The sequence below is a fragment of the Chaetodon trifascialis genome, chromosome 15 (genome assembly GCF_039877785.1).
Source record: "Chaetodon trifascialis isolate fChaTrf1 chromosome 15, fChaTrf1.hap1, whole genome shotgun sequence".
NCBI lineage: Eukaryota > Metazoa > Chordata > Actinopteri > Chaetodontiformes > Chaetodontidae > Chaetodon > Chaetodon trifascialis.
In genome coordinates this window covers 24,531,545-24,551,257 of record NC_092070.1, presented here as the reverse complement: position 1 = coordinate 24,551,257, position 19,713 = coordinate 24,531,545, and the positions used below count along the sequence as shown (strand labels likewise).

The 19,713-nt window shown below is 43.6% G+C and overlaps 1 protein-coding gene across 2 annotated transcripts in view; it reads right to left on the bottom strand.

The window, feature by feature from the left end:
• The window catches only part of grin2ca (glutamate receptor, ionotropic, N-methyl D-aspartate 2Ca), a 54,573-nt gene that overhangs the window by 31,459 nt on the left and 3,401 nt on the right, over positions 1-19,713 (bottom strand). The window contains exon 2 of one of the 2 annotated variants that reach the window (XM_070981877.1): positions 5,855-6,299. In XM_070981877.1, coding sequence (XP_070837978.1) covers positions 5,855-6,283 — 429 coding nt within the window. In that variant the 5' untranslated portion in view covers positions 6,284-6,299. The remainder of the gene's footprint in view (positions 1-5,854; positions 6,300-19,713) is intronic. The other variant, XM_070981878.1, reaches the window with a different exon arrangement.

Below are 19,713 nucleotides of genomic sequence, written 5' to 3'. Positions count from 1 at the left end.
ACTGGAAATAAAGTGCTATAAATTTGAGGTCATATTGTCCACCCCTACATCTATACCTATGTACTGACTCACTGTTAACCACCTTGTTTTACTCCCTCTGCTCACTTGTACGACTGTTGTGTACTTGCTGTACCGTAGTCTAGACAGGCTCCACTGTAACTGTGCCAGTGGTTTTAAAATGCAGCAGGAGGTAGACGAGCGAATTCAGGTCGTAGCGAAGGCAGACAGAGGAAAAAGGAACTGCTCTAGTTCTGAGAAAAGCCTCGGGCTCATGTTCCCGCAAAGACAGTCAGGGTTTGGCTCGTGTCTGACTGACGTTTTGTCCACTTACAGCGCCGTGGCTCGGAGGATGTGATCTGTCAGGCCGCACAATGAATCCTTCAAAGGTTGCTTTGTGTTTCAGGTCAAGATATTGAACTAGATGCATAATGAGAGCAAAAGTAGAATTCGTGCTGTCTGCTCGGGAACTATGAAGCTATGACAACCCCCTTGAGTGTGTAATTACTTTTGAAGGACATTGCTGGATTTCTGTGTTCCTTTATTTGTTCAGGGATTTGTCACAGCTTTTTCCAACCGTCCCACAAGACTGTAGTAAAACCTACACGAGGAAGAACCGTCAGTAAACCTTCAGGAACTCCAATTGTCCGGTCCGATGTCACTTTTTCTTGAGGTTGTTTTTGTCATTTAGGTTGGGCGACTTGTAGGAGCTCTGCGCTGTTGTGTCCTGGCAAACATGCAGCCATGTTTTAGCTAGTAAGTTAGGTGCATGTCCAGCTTTCTTTGGGCTTTCTTTCTGTGAACTTTGCTTAATACTTCAAGTCTTCATCTTAGTTCGTTCTCTGGCTGTCGTTATATTTCTTTTTGTCATTGGGACAGAAAATGAAGAAGATAATGGCATGTCTCCTGTGATGTTACCAATCAACAAACTAAAATGTCCTGGGGACAGGAATCGGTTTATCACCTAATTTAATGCTGTCACTTCCGGAGAGATCAAACTCGGCTTTCAGTGATACGTATGAAAAATGAATGAGCTTCATTGCCTTGTTGACTACCTTTGACAGCGTCCCATAAATCAATCGACGGGCGGCGTCCCTGATTATTGTGAAGAGACTCAAAAGAGGGTTGGACCAAACTCATCTGTGTGTATCTGGTGCACAACTGTCATTTTACAGCACTTGACAAATTAAAGATAATGTGGTAACACTTTCTGTGAAGACCTCATCTGTAGTGTGTTAGAGAGTTATAATGCATTCATTATGCTGTATGACTACACCCATAAACACACTTAATGCTCTCTGATGCACTATATCAACAACCATGAAGGGGCATGCTACAGTACATTTTGACAACCTGTGCTCACCTGTACACACCCCAGTCATCAGGACTTATAGCATGCTGTCGTAAGACGCCAAAATACAGAGAATTTCAAGTCCAATTTATCCTCCTGTTACTGGAGACACAAATACTTTTGCTCCCAGTACTGGGAGTAATGTAATGCAGTGACTAATAGAAAAGCTTGTACTTATGTTCAAACCTCGAGTTTGAATGTTGCTTTGAGGCAGCGGCTGCAGTGATGCTGTGCGTCTGTACTTGCTAGTCCATTGTTTTCCACTTGTAAAACCCTGGACTTCCGCCATATGGATCCTGTGATATGCTCCGCTGTAATCGCTCTGACGGACTGATCCCAGAGGTAAAATGCCACTACTCCAGCTCCCTTGGCGTGATGTAATCTATAGTAGTCCCTTTGATGTTAAGCAGATATGCTGACAGACCCCTCTTTCTCCCCCCAGCCTGCTGTTGGCAGCGCTTACTGAACTGACGCAACATGTCACTGATGGGTTGTAAAGTGAGCTCAGCAGTCTTAAAAAGTGTGAAATATATGCACCAAATTCTGTGTAGTATATTTATCTATATTCACTGTTAATGGTATCAATTGTTCCATAAGCTTGGTTTTGTATTTCAAGCTTAGTCTTTTTTAATCTGCGATCAGCTGAATTCTGAGAGCTTTCAAAACAGACCAACAGCATAATAATGCAAAAGCAGCATAACTTTAATCTACCATAAAACACCTCTTACAGTTTGATTTTCATAGCACACTAACAGAGGAGGAACCAGTGACTTTCCTGACAATGGGACAATGGTCACCAGCAGTCTAAAAGACCTGAAGTGAAAGGGCCAAAACATGTAAAACCAAAGATGGAGCACTGACTGCATGAAGGCCCCAAGACTATAGGAAGTTTTTATTGCCTAAAAAATGTGAAACTATGAGCCGAGGCAGAAAAACGTGCGAAGGCCCACAGTGGATAGCAGAAGATTACGGTTGGTTTCCAACTGCAATGGTCCATATTAATAATGCATGCACTCACTGTTCTGTAAGGCACGTTCAATGCGTTCACTGCACAGCATATATTAATGGTCTCAGCTTCCCTCTCTGGCTAATTACAGATGAAAAGCAGTCATTCATTACAGCAACTGCCAGCCTTTGTCATTAGGCTCATTTCTTATTACATGTGTTTATTTGGTAATTTATTATGATGGAGTTGCTGTTACTGTCCTCAAGTTAGACTAGAATGCAGATGAGCAGCAGGAGGCATTAACTGCTGAGTGACATCTCTTTTATTACCGCCGAGGAGCCATGCTGATGGCAAGATCGGCCAACATGTTTTCTGAAATGGATGCAGCTGACAGGGGAGCTGTCTATAAACCCATATGAATTAAGGAAATTACTGGAGTCTTTCTAACATCTCCTTGTTCCTCACAAAATGGAAAGTGCCGAAAGAATCAGTCTGTCTATTAGAGAGCTGTACTTTAATCCAAGATTCATAGCTTGGAGCATCAGTTGCTTAATCTCTTCTGATTGTATTGAAACAGTTTGTTGTTCCCTTCAAGATTTTGTTCTTTTTTAGGAAGTTCATTGATATGAAGCTAAAAACAGAACCCAAATTAATATTTCCCTGCTGTTATTTCCAACTGATGTCACAGTTGCACACTATCAATCTTTTTGTACTTACACGCCGGTCTCAGTCCATGTTTTTCTAAACTCTCACAACAGTTGCATGTGTTGTCAATCATCTCATGTGGTGCTGCTCAGCCAATCAAATCTGTTCATTCTGATAAGCGCTGTGTCATCGAGTCACTGAGACAACTTTAGTTAGTCTGAGAAGTAAGTTAGAGCAGAGTAATTTTACATGGCGTGCTCTAAAGAGAGAAAAGTAGACGATAACAACAGAGCTTTTAATCAAGAATGGACAGACTCTTACATATTCAGTCTTCCCACAGGCAGTTCAACACCAGTATGTCTCATATTTTGCCACAAGGAGATTATTAAAAGTGACAATGTGAAGCATGAAGCACCGTTGCGAAACATATGAGAGGAAAAGAAAGGGGAAAAGAGCTATTAAAGCTGTTCAGCTGTTAAGATGTGTTGATGTTGTTTAAGATGTGACACGCAGTTAACAACAAAGACGAAAAAGAGAATCTGAAGTGATGCTTTATTTAATTTTTCTAACAGAGATGTAGAAGCCTTGTGTTTTTTACTTGAAAAGAGAAAAGAACAGTTATATTTATTATTAGTGTACTTATTTATAATCCCTGCAGTTTAATGAAAAACTGGAAATAGATGTTGAAATATTGTTGAATAGTACTACTCTACTGATGTGGTAGAGTGACTAAAGTAACCAGGTGGACGTCTGATGGGAGCTTCTTGTGGTGTCCCACAGGGGATCTGATCTTGGACCCCTTCTTTTCATTATCTGCGGCATCTTCATTCACGTGTTTCATGCTTTTTCGCTGACGATACTGGTGTGTTTCTTTCACATGAACATATTTTCACGTTTTTGATTAAATGTAATTTCCTGATGGTTTAAATTGAACAGACTTGCATATTTTCTATATGTAATGTTACTGTATGTCAAATTTCTGTTTCCAGTACAACTTTAATGTAGATACCCACTCCTCTCTGTTTGTGTATTTTTTCCAAAATTGTACGTGTAGCATTTAATAAATCATTGTTACTAACATGCACTGTTTACTTTGCCCTAAATCTTTAGAGATTATCATCTGAAAGACTCTTGTCGCTGGGCCGCAAGCTGTATTTTTCATCGTGATGTTTTCTGATGCTGAGCGTCGTCTTCTGCAGGCGGCACCAGAAAAAAGCCATTCTGAAAGGATTATAGTTGGTGTCTCTGGCTGAGCCTTTTGTGGTGGGTGATCATGCTTCTGTAGATGGATCAATGCAATGCGAGACCCTCCAGCCTCAACTGTAAAAGCAGCTTAATGGACATTTACCTCACCTGACAATTAGGGCTGCATGTGGTATTAATGCAGGACCACAGTATATACATACATATATATATATATATATATATATATATATATATATATATATATATATATATATATATATATATATATATATATATATATATATATATATATATATATATATATATATATATATATATATATATAGTGACCAACTAAACCCTGATTTCAATGCATCAGTTACTCTGAACATGTGAGGGACTCATGTCTTTTGTTTGACCTCGATAAAGTTCCCTCATTCATTTCTTGAACCTTGTGCAGCGCTAATGCATTCCAGAGCGAATTGGTATTTCTGATATTTATTAGTCATTAAGTCGTTTTAAAATGACAGATTGTACCTGTCCGTCTATCTGAAGCTCATTACGGCTGCTGTAATTAGCACTGAAATTACTGTTCGTGTGGGCCTGCGATTATTTGACTGCTCCCAAGAAAATAAATCTGCACCTTGAAAGGAGTTGTGATTAAAAAAACTTCATTTTTGCCTTAACGGTTGTAATTAACACAGATTGTACTGCAGACTCTGTTTGAACTGATTAATTGGATATTTAAGATACAGACCAAAGCATCTATCTAACTTCAGTGAAAATATGGAGTACTTGACAACAAATGGCCGAGAACGAGATCTCAAAATCAAAGTGGAAGGATGTCGCTCCTCTGCTGTGACCCTGATGACTTTTCTTGTAGTATACCAAATGATTTATCTATATATATATGAACAAAAATCTTAATTTGTTAATATGTTACCTGCGATGTAGCTCTACTGATGACGAGAGGAAAAAATGTGAAGTTGTGTGAAATTAACAAATGCTAACTTTCTCACTTCATCACAGAAGTGTGAGTTATTAGTGTTTCTCTATATATGAAAGCCCTTTGCTGGCTTTCTCTAGTTGCCTCAGATTGATCCACAATATCTGGGGGTGTTATAAGCTACCTCTGTTGCTCGGCACCTGCCTGTGTCTCCTAAAACTTTGAATTTATGGCAGTTACAAACCAGGGTGATGTCGAGAAATGATGAAAAGCCATTGGCTTGCCCCTCACAGCCTATGAATTTGAAAGTCTGCCATTTGGCCTATAACATTAGGAAAATTACATGTGATTTACAACCCGGAGGTGGACTGTAGCTGGTGGCATCGCTGCTGCTATTTAACAGCCTATAATTTGTATTCAGCCTGTCATTCCTTGTGTTCATTATTTTATACAGCTCTCTGTTTAGCTGAAGTATCTTCTGTGAGTTGCTGACTGTGAGTGATAGCAGTAAGAGATTATCTGAAGATTTAATCGGGCTCCTCAGGCTTCCAAGTGGCCTTCTTTACCCAGAATATATCTCTCTGAAGTCCTCTGTGACTCGCTGTGTTCCAGCCTGAATGCTTCATATGTAGTTTTTGCAAACTCATGGGGTTAAACTGTGAATTAAATGGCCGTAGTTTGATCAGTTTTCCAATTACTTTCTTCAATGAGGGTCCCACAAGTCATGGCTGTGGATTCAACCCCAGCCAGGTCTTTACTGCCCGTCCCCTGTCCCCGCACTGACCTTGTATGGCAGGACGACTGCAGAGCCTCCACTGATGCCCACGATGGGCACGGCCGTCTGAGTGGAAATGAAGTCCAAGATCTGTGCCACGGCCTCTGAGCCAACGTTGTCCTCGAACACCACGCCATGGACGCGGTTGGTGGAGAGGGTGTCGCAGATGCGGGTGAGCAGTGCCCGCGGATTGGTGTTGTTGACCAGCACAGTGATGGGGTTCACTTCCAGAGGCAGGTCCATGAAGTTTTCCCGGCTCAGCCGCCCCTTAATCTCCGTCTGGTAAGCCGAGCCGCTGAACACCACCGCCACGTTCACAGAGGGCATGGGAATCCCGAACGGCCTTCCTGAACAGCAGGGCACAGTGCAGAACAGCAGCAGCAGCAGCGGCGGCGGCCACCACGGGGAGTCGCTCAAGCAGCCTAGACGAACGCCCATCTCAGTCACCTACTGCCTGGAGGAGGGGTCAGAGCAGAGGGAGGGGTCGGCACAGCGGATTGACATGTTAGATAGGCAGGACCAGTTGCTGTCTTTTTCTGAAATGTTGTCATAATACTCAGTAATCTCAGCTGGCCGAGCAACCGAACTGACTTTTGTTTAGAGTTGGCTTATTTTGATTAATGACCTTTTAGCTTCATCTCTGCTCAGTGCGCTGGTCTGCCTGCCATAACTAAGACAGTGTAAGAGCCCATTAACGGAGCCCAGAGTTGTATTTTTAGATTGTGTCAGCGTGCAACATGAGGCTGCGGCCAGGCTGTTGTGTCTTAGGGTGGCAGCTGCCACCCTGCTGCTGTTGTATTCTGTGGTCCAACCCAACAGATGGTGTCCAGTGTTTAATGCAACAAATGGAGAACAAGAGGATTTATAATTTTCCTCTCGTGACATTACTTTTGAAGCTGTTGCTTAATTTTTTCAGCAGCCCAAAGCATTCAAACTTAATCTGCCGAAGGTCTGCGTGCATGCTTTTGGCCATGCAGATTAATTGACATCCATAGTCTCATTATTATGATTTTGTAAGCTGTTTGAGAAAGTTATTCTTTTCTTGTTTTGAAACTGACATTTTAATTATTCAAACAGCAAAGTCTGTATTTACAAAGAGATTCAAATCCCCAAGTCGGCCTTTGAAAAGTCCAAGCTCTTTGTGCAGTGTTGCATCACTAATGGACTGGATTGCAACTAGTAAGTCTGGGCCAAACTATCTTAATTTCTTCCAAACCCCTAATTGCTTTGCTTTCTGCCCTCTGGAAGGTAATGGAGGAGAAACACCATGGCAGAGCGCCGTGATGTCAAACCCTGTAGCGTTAGTTTAACATTCACATTGTAGCCAGACAGCGGTTTGTGTTGAGCTGTCAGACAGACTTAGGCTCTTTGTCAAATCTGTCACAGTAGTGTTTGTGGCCCTGAGGGAGTGCTGCACACTGGTCCCCTGTCACAGAGATCTGATCCACCATGTGATGGAATCCCAGTGGGGTGAATATATTGTAATCCCTTGGTAATCCCTGCCGGGCGTCATGGCCTACGGCTTGATTGTAGTGTATAAACTTATCAAGAGATTTGGCTACTGCGCAGGGCTCAGTGTAGCTGTGTGGCACACTTCTCTCTATGTTCTACTTCCTGTGTGGGACTGAGCGGTGAGCCCCTCTTAGAAAACACTGCAAACAGGCAGGCAAATAAACAGGCGGGCAGGGGCGCCTGGTTGCTCGGCCTCTAGAATACTTATCAAGGGATTGTTTTTCCAGTCGTGTCACATGATGAAATCCAAATAAAAGACACCGCACGTGCGTGGGAAGCTGTAGCGGCTGTGTCCTACATGTGATTCTCCAGGTAGGCGCTGCCTCGTAAATCATTTTATAAATTGATTAGTCCCCACTGTGAGAGGGCATCTGCCACATTCCTTTCAATGACATTAGCCATGTTTGAGCTGCGACAGCAGTGGAATAGTTTAGGGTTAATGTCTTTGACGGGGAGTAATGTACGTGGTCAAAATGCTTAAAAGCTTTGACCTTCCATGTGTTTCATCAAGGCGGGGAAACAGCTGAGGCAGATGTATGAAGGTCAGATCGTGGGGTGGTGGATATAGAATTAAACTAAACAGGGAGTGAGTCATCAATAACTTAGTGACAAGGCTTTGTATTGTCATCATGGTTTCTAATACCAAGAAAGGAAGTAACAACAGACCCATGTTGGTTATCTGTAGCTTCCAGTATACCTCGTCTAATGTACAGATCCTCAGCCAGCTAAGCTTTGTGACGCAGCTGAACTGCAGATTGGCTCTGTAGATTTGCCGGGCGCTGACCCCTCAAAGTCTACAAATCAGCTGAATCTGCAAACTGCACAGATACATAAAGGAAAGAGGCTTTTCATGTGTGCTCGGGCTAAAATTAAATCCCCCCCAAAACATTCCTGTGTATGCAGCGGCTAAAGACTTCACTCTGATTCTGAGGATCAAAAGTCGCCGCGGACATCCATTGTTTGAGGGATTTTTTTAAAAATGGAGGATGCGTGACGAGGTGCGTCCATGCTGAATTATCACGATACAAGACTCATACTGTACTTTCAGCTGTGAGGAAGCGGCAGGTCGATGTCTGCGTCATGACGCTGTTACAGAGTGGATTCAGCATGAGTCACACTGTATCTGGTCACCAAGTGAGTGCAGTCAGGTACTACCAAAACCCTGTTGACCTTATGTTATATACAGACACTCTGTTATGACCCATACGACGTAAGCTTCTTACAAATCTGCTCCATTTTTATGTAATCACATGCTGTTAAATATTAAATCCTTAGGCTAGATAACATTGACTCAAGACATAGTTCATGATAGACTAACATGCTGTATTACAAATTAGTTTCACATTAATGTTAATTGATTATTTATGCCTGCTTGTCTGCAGAAAACACACAGCCGTGCCAAAGTTTGCCTTTTTGTTGAACTGTGTGCATCAGAAGCCCATCAGAAGTACATATTTCACTAATTGCAATCAAGGACCTTTAAATTTTCTTTGTTTTTGTCTCTGGGCCACTTTAAGACTCCCTCCACCCCCCCCACCCCCCCCCACAGGATGTTATTTTGTATGTTTTGTATTATTCAACAATGCTTATATGCCCAAGATTGTTCAGTTCACTGAATGAGAATCGATGGAGCTGCTCTCCCTTTTCCATTAGAAATTTGTGCATAGAGAATTTGAATGTTTAGATGATTTCAGTGTCATTACCACTTAAAATCACTGGAGCACAGACCTGGACGTGGCTGTTTCCACAGACTTTTAGCTGTCGGAAGCAGTAAAGATGCATTTTCACCATTTCACTGTCAGGCTAGAACGTGTCTCAAACCACCTGCTCTGCCGGTTCATCCATCCTGGTTGCATTTGCACTTTTACTGCTTTTTTAATATTGAACAGTCCTCTGATCTGCCAAACACACAGTGTGGCTATGTGTAAATAAATGATCAATGTGTTTGTGCATGCAAGGCAAGTCAGACTGCATGCATGAGTCAAATTTCTCCACATGAAGGGAAAAATATACCCGGCAACACAGTCACATCTGCAGCAGTACACACATGCAGTACAGTATGCATATTCACATTCATTACACACCTTCACTGTAAACCTCTACACCCCTAAACCAACCCTTGTCCTAACGTTCAGCTAACCCTAAACCCAAACAAAAAGCCTTACCAGCCTTTTTTCTCTTAATTTGAATAACAAACTTTCGCCAAGTACATGTGTACAAGTTGGGTTATTTGTGAGGATTATGATCTGAGTGTTCAGATAATCCTGTGACTCTCACTCTGAGTCTAAACTGTTTGAGGAAGTTTGGGAGGTTAGTCCCCATAATGTGACTGTTTGAGCAGATGCTTGTTCCTGCAACATGATTAATACAAGTACACAGACACCGCACAGTGTCCCAGCGGCAGATTATTTAAACAGCTGAAGCTTTTCTTACAGCCTCTCCTCCTGGGCTCTCGCCAAAGTCAGCACCAGTCCACCAGAGCATGTATAGAGAAGAGCTGTGACTGAAGCTGCTTCATAGTTCTTCTAGTGATGATGTGAAGCTTGTGAAAATAATCTAAGGGGTGATTAGATTTAATAAGAGACTAATAAGATGAACCTGAGCAGTAGCAGTCGCTTGTTGTGTTCTCTCTTCAGTGTTGTTTGACTAACAAACATTTAAGATGTGCTTATCCCCCTCTAGTGGGTGACATATGGTGGAAGCAGGTTCTTTGCAGAATTAGCTGCTGTTCAGGAAGTGAAGACAGGCTGCGTGTTAAGTAACTGCTGGGGTCTTATCGTGCTATCACATCATTTTCGTTGCTTGTGGTTTATTGTGGGATGCTTCCACGCTGCTGATACCTGGACGGGTTGATAAACTGAACAGGTAATAACGCAGTTGTCCACATCTGCATGTTCAGCCTGCACATGTGCTATCTGCTCCTCCTGTCGCTTGAATATTGTTGATAAGGCGAATGGGATTTTCTGCACACACTGACAGTTCCTGCTCAGTATGTATGGCCTTCACATGAGCACACACACACTCAGCTCAGTGTGCTTTGTGTATTGTTGTCTCACACACTGGTTTTCTTCATAATATAATTTACCTCTCCATTGTTTTTTCTTATTTTATCCTGCATATTGTTGTTCTGCTGAGTAACCTGTGCTCATTCATTTTGCCACTGTGTCAGCTGTAAGTAGCTTATTTATATTATAATTTTAATGCATTTTTATTTTAAAGCCATTTCTTGGCTGCTGCAGCAGCTGGACGTCCCCACAACACGTTCTCCAGGCTCATGTCACTGCGCCCTGTAAACTCCTTTGTTTTCTGATATTGACCATATGAACTGTGAAGTCAGATAAAAAAAATAATTGCCATCTATTTATTGACGAGTTGCTGCTGAGGTGTCAAGTCCTCCAACTGGTTCCTGATCCAGCTCATTAACGTGGGGCTGCAGCGGTAAATACATCTGGCTGAGAAGTGAGGTCTCATCGGCGCAGTGTTTAATGACGGCTTTTATATTCTGGGCATGACGCCTGCGCTGCAGCTGTTTAACAATGTGCACCTGTCCTCATGATCAATACGCTCGTCCATGCGTCTGCAGCACGCTGTGTCTGCGGCTCACACGCTGATAGACTCATCCTCCTCTGTGTTATTATCAGTAAAATTGCTGACCATCCAAACAGTCCAGCTTCTCCTTCGACGACAGTTTCTGATATTGCACCATGCTCCAAGAGCCGTTCACTAATCTATGACCTTTATTGACCTCTATTGGTAAACTGTGAATGATACGGAAACTGATACGACTTTTCCATAAAGCATCACACCATTTGCCTCATTTCTCCCACCCACTTAAGCTGCAGTCTTCTGTAATTAACAAAGCAAAGTCATAGCAGAAGTGAGTTCATGTTCATTATATAAATGAGCGAAGTCACTAATTAGAGCAAAGAGCTAAGCGTGACCTCCAGTGAGGATCTGTATCAATGTTTGCTTTAACGCTTGGCTCCAGAACCGAAACGTGTTATGAGTCTCTTAACGCTGTCCCCCGAAGAAGAACGACACCAGCCATTTGTTTTCAAGTACAACACGTTTAGCTTTAACTGACACATGAATTATGACTCTTGTCTTGTTATACCCCCAAACAGCTTCACAGGGAGGCTGTCAGTGTGGATTAATGGGTGGACGACATGTTGCAGCTCTAACGCAGGGGGCTGCTATTTGTTTCCTGTTTTCTATCATTTTAACCACCAACAGTCTGTCTCCGACCCTTTTTGTACCGAAACCTAACCAAACCTGAGGGTGGGGTCAAACTCTATTAAGCACAGAGACCCCCTTCTACAGGGGGCAGTAAGACATGTACGACGTATGGGCATGTCGTTGTTTTAAGACAAACTTAATAAAACATGAACTCCTCCTGAAACCGTTTCTGAAAGGTGATTTGCAGCGATGACACCTGCTGATGCAGGTCATCAGAAAACGTTCACAGGGACTGTTTGCTGTTGAACTTGTTTGGAGGACTTATTGTCATCTTCAGGACTGACTTGAAACTAATTGGTGGAATATGTTTTCAGGACATGTTAGAAAGTACAGTACAATTGATTTAAACAGACTAGAGAATCAGAAAATTCAGCAGCTGAACAAATGTTTGCTTAGTCAATATTAATATATGTCACTGTCAGCTCTGTGCTGCAGTTAATCCATCCGTCCATTTTCAGTATATAAGATTCATAAATGTGGGATTTACTGTGCAACTATTGAATTATTTTAAAATTACATCAGTCTACCCAATAAATCTGCCGCTCAGTGCAACTGACCCCTGAAGTAGGATCAGTGTTTTCTGAGCTTGATATTTGTGTGGAACCTCTTGGTTTAATAGTAATGAGAACAGTTCGACCTTCACTGTTACTGTACAAAGAGTGAGCACTCATTGATCAGCACATAAGTACGGTGGTCAGGTCTCTAGTATGAATACATTTAACTAAACTCTGATTAAAAAATACAGCCCTGCTAATCTCCTGACATCCACAGCCATTGAACTAATCTGTACGTTCACCAGCATCATGAGTACAGCTGAAAGAGGTGACAAGCCAGAACAATCTGCATCCAGAAATACCCACAGTTTGACATAGTTGGCATGTGTCCACAGCTTTGAGTCAATGTCAAGTCATAAGCATTTTGTGTGTCCAGTTGCCCTTCGAGCTGCCGTACATCCAGAGCTCCTCTCCGTTGGTCCACATGTGATTCATCTCAAGTATCTTGTGACCCATCTCTGACAAACACAACAACATTTGAAGCCAAAATCATGGATATATCTGCAGCCCGGCATCTATCTCTGACCCGTCCTGCAGGTCTCGACCCATCATTTTGGGAAATCTGAATGAGATCTTAAGCCAGATCATCATGATAGATAAAGCTACATGTCATGCTATCCCTGTTATCCTCTGTGATCACTGGACGTTTGTTCAGAGTGTTATCCTCTGTGATCACTGGACGTTTGTTCAGAGTTCAGAAGACATGAGACAAATTCAAACAAAGCCAAATTTAGCCTCGCTTCATCATTTATCCTTGAACTGTTTGGCTGCTCTTGACCGGCCCTCTAAAACATTTGAACAGCTCATAACATCAGTTACAGGCCGACGCAGAGTCACAACGAAGCAACAAACATGCTGTTAGCTTTCTTATAGCTCTATTGAAACGCATTAAGACAACGGCTGGTCTTTATATTCATGAGTTTGGGCACAGCTCCACATGGACTGAGGCGCTGAGTAATGGAAATGGAGTTAATTAACAGGACTAGACCACTTTCTCAATTCCAATAGTCCTGATAACAATTAGACTGCACTCTTCTAGAAGTCCCAGAGAAAAATGGCCAAAAATCAATATTGACTTTAATTTCCACTAACAAACACGACTAAAAGCAATCACACTGTGACTTTTTAGCCATGTAGGATCGTCAGGGCCCAACATTTACACATCAGAATAAAAAATCTAGATAACCTAATGGCAGCATACCTCTCAAACTAATGACCGAATTTCCATTAGATTCAGATTCCTGCGTCCAGTAGCAGTGTGAAAGAAGCATGAAAGTGTGTGCTTGAGCCTCCACCTTCTCAATAAAAGCCACATGAAAACTCTGGTTAGCTGCTCGTTCAGGACTTCCTGATGATGAGACATTCAGGAAATAAACACCGAAGCCAAAGCTGAATTTAGCAAACCTCTGCGGGACAGCAGAGTGCACAAACAACTCCTGCATCCGTGCCATTAAGTTAAATATCTAATCAAATATTAATGAACAAAAAATTGCACTTCTCTGTATGTGCTCACAATCCCAGAGCCTCACAGATGTTTATTTCAGTCTCAATGTGACACTGTTTGGGAAATCTCTGATTTTAATGTGTTGTACTGCACTCGCGTGGTTCACCTCCACTTCTGTGGCGTCTCTGTTTGTGTATGAAGAAAAAACGATGAAGACATTAACTGCTGAAGACAAAAAGCTGTAAAGAACCATCTGTAGATGTGTGTAGATATGTTTGCGGGGACAGGCTCATCCACACTGCTGGAACAGTAAACGTCTTTCATGGCGTGATTAGTGCCGCTAACGCAGCGACCAGGCAGCCAGTCTTGGTCATATTTTTAATGCTTCATGCAGAGATGAAAACATAAACATCTGTTGGTTCTGTTCTAATACACTGTGAAATAGGCATGCGGCCGCAGAACGTGCGTATACATGCAGTAACAGCTGGTACAATATCCCTGAAGGTCGAGGTGGACTGATGTTTAAAAAAGATGCCTTAACATGAACTCCTAAACCTTTGTGCTAAATCATCCGGCCAATAATATCACACCTGCACTACCTACACCTTCTCCAATCAGGGTTTTTACTTTTCATTTATTCTTGTTGGCAAATCATCCTGTTTCAGAACAGCTCCCAGGTGCTGCAGAAGTGTGGCTGGTTGTAGAGGTGGAGGTGGCGGCTTGGCATGTAGCCTGTCCAGCTCACCGACACGTCAGCCGTAGCTCACATCAGGCGCCTGTGTCTGTTTTTTGGACTCACATGGAGGAAATATCTCTGGTGGGTCAAATTCCTGCAGTGATCCCCCGTTGGCCATCTCTAAACCTGTCCGCTCACTCACTGCTCTCCTCTTTACGATGTAGTTTCTGTATCACGGCCTTGTAATAATTGGCAGCCTCACGCTGTCATATGAAAAGGTGTAAGGCCGAGCCAGTGACCAGCGTTTGTGGCTCAGAGGCTGTTCAGTCCAAACCACGTGTGATTTATCTGTTTCTGCTGACCCCTGGACATGAAGCAGATTCACTCACTGATATTGGTTTCTGTCACAGACCCTCTACCTTCACTTCTGCCCCTGGAACTGCAGACTTATTTAAGACATGCACGCTTCTGCATTAACTATACACGACAGGTGATTGATCGGCCACCGGATGAAAACCTGTCCGGATGAAATCCCAATAAATCTGATGCGATCTTTACTGCTGTGTCTGAACAAGAGCTGGGGGGTTGTACTTTAAGAGGGTCCTGAAGTGTCTTGTACATTTTCACATACTGCATGAGGCATCAGTTGAAGGGTATTGAGGCCTTGGCTGGTGTCTCTGTGCATTAAAGGATTTAAATATTCAGGAGAGAAGTGGAGCAGAACTGAGCAGTTGGATTTTCTGACTCTATAGTATCAGAGGGGCCGTGATCAGCAGGTTTTAAATGCCACAGCAGATGGAAAGCCATGTAGTTGTGCTTTATTACAGTTCTGTCTTTGAAATCCCATCTAGTGCTGAGGGCTCCCTCCCCGGCACAGTTTAACTGTGGTCATGTGACAGAGCTTGAGTCTTTTGTGTGGCTTTACATTAAAACTGTCAAAAAAACGTCTAAATAGTTTGATACTGCGGTAAATAAATCAATGCAGCTCGACCAGGATCATCATTTTACGTCAAAGCCCGAGCAGGATTTTTTCCTCAAGGACGCAGGTCCGTGCACTCGCTTGTCATTGGACAGATGTTTGATATATATCTCTCCTCTTTGCTATATCACTTTTATTGCAAGTGCAACACCCCATCAGGGGGCGTTCGCTTTGTCAGCAGGCTGCAAGGCGAGATTGAACAGATTGTATGTGCAAGTGTTTGCAGGGTAATAATCTTTGGGAGACTGCAGATTACAGTACAATGGTGTTGTGGATGTAATCCATTTCCACACCCACGGGTGGATGTTTACCTGAGGCTCAAGGGCCCCGACGCCACGCTCTGATGTTAATATTCCTACTTTGACCCTGCGGGCCGAGGCTGACCTGGCTGTAAACCTGTGCTGGTAGGTGACCTGGAAGGTGGCGGAAGTGTCCTCTGCCGGTCTGTGGTGGCCCGTGCGCTCAGCCTCATGTGTGTCTGTATGTGGAGCAGGGATCAGTGTAAGACCCTGGTTAAGCTGAAACCGTGGCTGCCCGTGCAGAACCAGACCGCCCCCCTCCGCCCCTGCCACCGGCCCAGCTGTCACCAGCCTGCTCTCCCAGTTGACTCTGCCCACACATACAGCTGATCCTTGACATACACACACACATACACATGCTCTAATCCACATATGAGCATACCACTTTGTTCTTAATCTATCCTGCGTGGTTGTGTTTGTGTGTGTGTGTGTGTGTGTGGCCTTGTTGTCCTCTCTGTGCTATAAATTGCACTGACAATGTAGTCTTTCTCCGTCCCTCCTGCTTATACATTTAAAGCATGCACGTGGAAAATAAACCCTTTAAACTGAAATCATTTAAAGGGCCAGTTCACCCAAAATCACACCGCAGATATTTGTTATTCTTATACAACATTGGCTCAACTTGCCTCTTGGAAGTAAATGTTAATGTCACGCATATTGATAAATGAATAAAAACAGATATTTTTCATGAGGGAAATTCATAGTAAGTAGAATCAGAAAAAGGATCACGGCTCAGTCCGTCTAATTGCATCTAAAACATGTAAAACTGCTCCGTGGAAAGCAATCAGAGCGTGTCATAAACAACTCTGGCTTTTATAGTTTTCTCTGGAGATGATGTATTGATTTTTGCTGTGATGAAGAGTCTCCAGGAAAGTGAAAACAATTCTTCATCTTTTGGGAAGAGTGTTGATGCAACTCGGAGAAGCAGTCTAGTGCGAAGAGTTGTGCCTTTTTTTAGAACGTCTTTCTGGGTCTGTTGAGCATTTTGCCTCTATTTGTTAGGTGACAAGGGAGAGTGACAAGAAGGACGGGAAAGGGAGGGAGGAGGCATGTGCCAAAGGAAGCCAGAATAAACCTTAACAGCGTCACAGTCACACTCTGCCGGCTGAGCCGCCAGGACGCCCTGTGTCACTTTTTGTTAGGCTGCAGCGAGTATCCAGCCTGATTTCTTAAGCTTCATCACGCAAAGGCAAACTGCTCTTTCTGTGCGGACGCCCAGTGCCGTGCCGTCCCGTCCCCCCCCCCCCACTTTGCAGGCTTCATCTCTAAGGTTATCGTTGTCATCATCTTTCACGGAGACGCTCTCCGCCGTGTCACCGCTCAGGGCTAATTGTGAAAAATTAAGCGGCACGCACACAGCTTTGAATGGAATGCAATTAAGCTAATCAATTTTCCATATTACAAATTACACATGCGCCCACCCGCGCCACACACGCACAAACACTCAGGTTGGTGTCAGTATCCACAAGAGGCAGAAGAATGACAAGGAAAGAGAGGAGGTGCCCCCCTCCCCAGCCCACGGCGTGTCAGTTTTCCTCCTCAACAGGGACAGGACGTTAGGCGAGGTGCAAGCGGCGCTGCGCCATGAATATAAATGGGCCCGGCGTCTCTGTTGTGCCCGTGAGCACAGCCATAAACTTGGGGAGGGAGAGCAACGCAGGCTGCCAGACTTCTTCTGCCCAGAGTTTAAGATCTCATCAGATAGCTTGCATAGCATGAGAGCGGCCCGAGGACAGGTGCACCTGCAGTATCGCGGCACAGATCTGTGCTCGAACACGTAAAAGTGGCCCGTCAGGTCTCTATAAACTGGCGGGAAAAGGATCACGTGGTGATGCAGCATTGCCTGATTCTGGGTGAAATTTACTACTCCTCTCTCATGACCTTGGATAAATTGCTCTGATATCCCGCAACCTCCGTCCCTCCACTGCAGTAAACGTTTTACTGCCCCGGATGCTTGTGACTGGCTGTCAATCAGTGCAGTGTCATTTTGAAACAGCTGTACATGCAAGGATGCCCGGCGTGTTTTTATTCTCCTTGGCTGGCTTCCCCAACACTCGTTTTCCTCCTGTCTGTCTGTCCTGTGTCCTGTCAGCCTCCTCCCCTCTCCTCTCCGTCTGCAGAGACACTGAAGATGGCGTGAGGTCTGGTCTTTTAACAATTGATTAAGCAGACCGGCTCTAAGTGTTCGTGGAAGAGCTGGAGAGCTGACGAAGCAGCCGCTAACCCTGAGACGCGTACCCAGAGGTCGTTTCAGTCTGCCTGCAGGCTGCAGGCACGCAAAGACGCTACAGCCTCACATGCAGCAACGCAGCAGGTCGTCATTTTCATAAAAAACCTTAAATGTGCTTAATAGTTTTAAAGGAAGCTGCGTGAGGGACTTTTTGTTCTTCCCTCGCTTTCTGATGAGTTGGAGCTTCTGCAGGTGGTTTTCTTTACTTGTTGAATTCAGTTTTTATTGACTCATGTAGTGTGTAATATGTTCTGTTCTGTTTTAGCCCCACAGCTCAGATCCTCCTCTGTTATCCCAAACAAACAACGTGCATACGTTACATCACCTCCTGTGCAGAGGATTTTTATGATGTAAAAGCTACCGGACGCTGAGTGAATGTAGAATCTGTCATGAGCCGGCTGACTGCAGTGACTCAGACAACAAACACTCACATTCACGTAAATAGAAAAATATCGCAGATGGTTATTACGTGTAATCATGGGAGGGGCGAGAGAGAGAGAGAGAGAGAGAGAGAGAGAGGGAGAGAGACAATGTGCAATTTACTGATGTTAAGTATGAGCTGAAGCACAATAACACATCAGATTAATACAGCAATTAAGTAGAAAGAGAAGGACGTAGCCACAGTGTTCGTGTGACACTGACTGTGTGTGTGTGTGTGTGGTGGGGGTTTCAGTAACAGTTGAGCTGTGGACTCCTAAAACCACCAATCTGCACTGCTGCCAGTTGTTGACTTTGCAGTATTTAATGTGTAAAAAAGCATTTTTCTTTTTATGCATTATTCACATAGTTTCTACAACATTCATGCTTTTATTGTGAAACAATTGCAGGAATTGTTGATGACCATATTAAGATTACAGCATGTTTCAGCGCGATGATAACAAATAACTTGTGCATGCGCTCTGCAGTTCAAGTGGTTGGATGTAGATCAGCAGCTTTGTAAAGTTTGCCTCCGCCTTAATGCACCTGTGCTGTTACACCTGATGGACACCTACACCTACACCTACACCTACACCTACACCTACACCTACACCTACACCTGTCTCTGTTAGCTAGATTTATGTGTTTTTCATTGTTTGTTTGATGACATTTGTTCAACGTGAGGAAATTTTGTCACTGTGAATGTGTCAGTCAGCTTCCTCTCACATAAGTGTGTGTGTGTGTGTGTGTGTGTGTGTGTGTGTGTGATGGCAGTGGGGAGGGGTGGCTGTGGGATTAGTAGAGCATCTGTTTGAATCAAAATAAATCTGCTTGATCAGTGGAGGTATCAGTTGTGTTATTGATCAGGCTCCTCCCTCAGCCTGACTTCCAGTAGCAGGTTCCTCCATCATGGTGGTTGACGTGTTTCTGTGTGTGTGTGTGTGTGTGTGTGTGTGTGTGTGTGTGTGTGTGTGTGTGTGTGTGTGATTGCATCATGTTGTGTGATAGGCTGAGAGTCCTCTCGGCTCCTGGTGTCACATGTTGCCTTGTCTCTCTCACACACACACACACACACACACACACACACACACACACGCGCACGCGCACGCACAGACATGCATGAGTGTTCATATTGCGCTCATACATACCAATACATCCAATTACTGAAACTAGGCTATGGTTGGCATAACATAATGAACAGCCATTTTTCACCTGCCTAACTGGTGCCACCCTGCTCTCGCTGTCTCATTCCACACTCCCATTCGCTCTCAGGTGAAGCTGCTGGTGGAAAAGCACATTCTGTCCGTACAGTGTGTGCGAAATGGATGCTTTTACCAAAATTATTATCACAAAGTGATATTTAATGATGGTAATTACTGACGTCTGACGTGTTATACAGCCAAACCACTGAAATAAATATCTATGAATTATTCATGAGAGCAAAGTTTCAGCCTCATTTTCAAGGGTCGATTCACCCAAATTACAAAAAAAGAGAGATTTCCTCATTTACCTCTGCCTCTC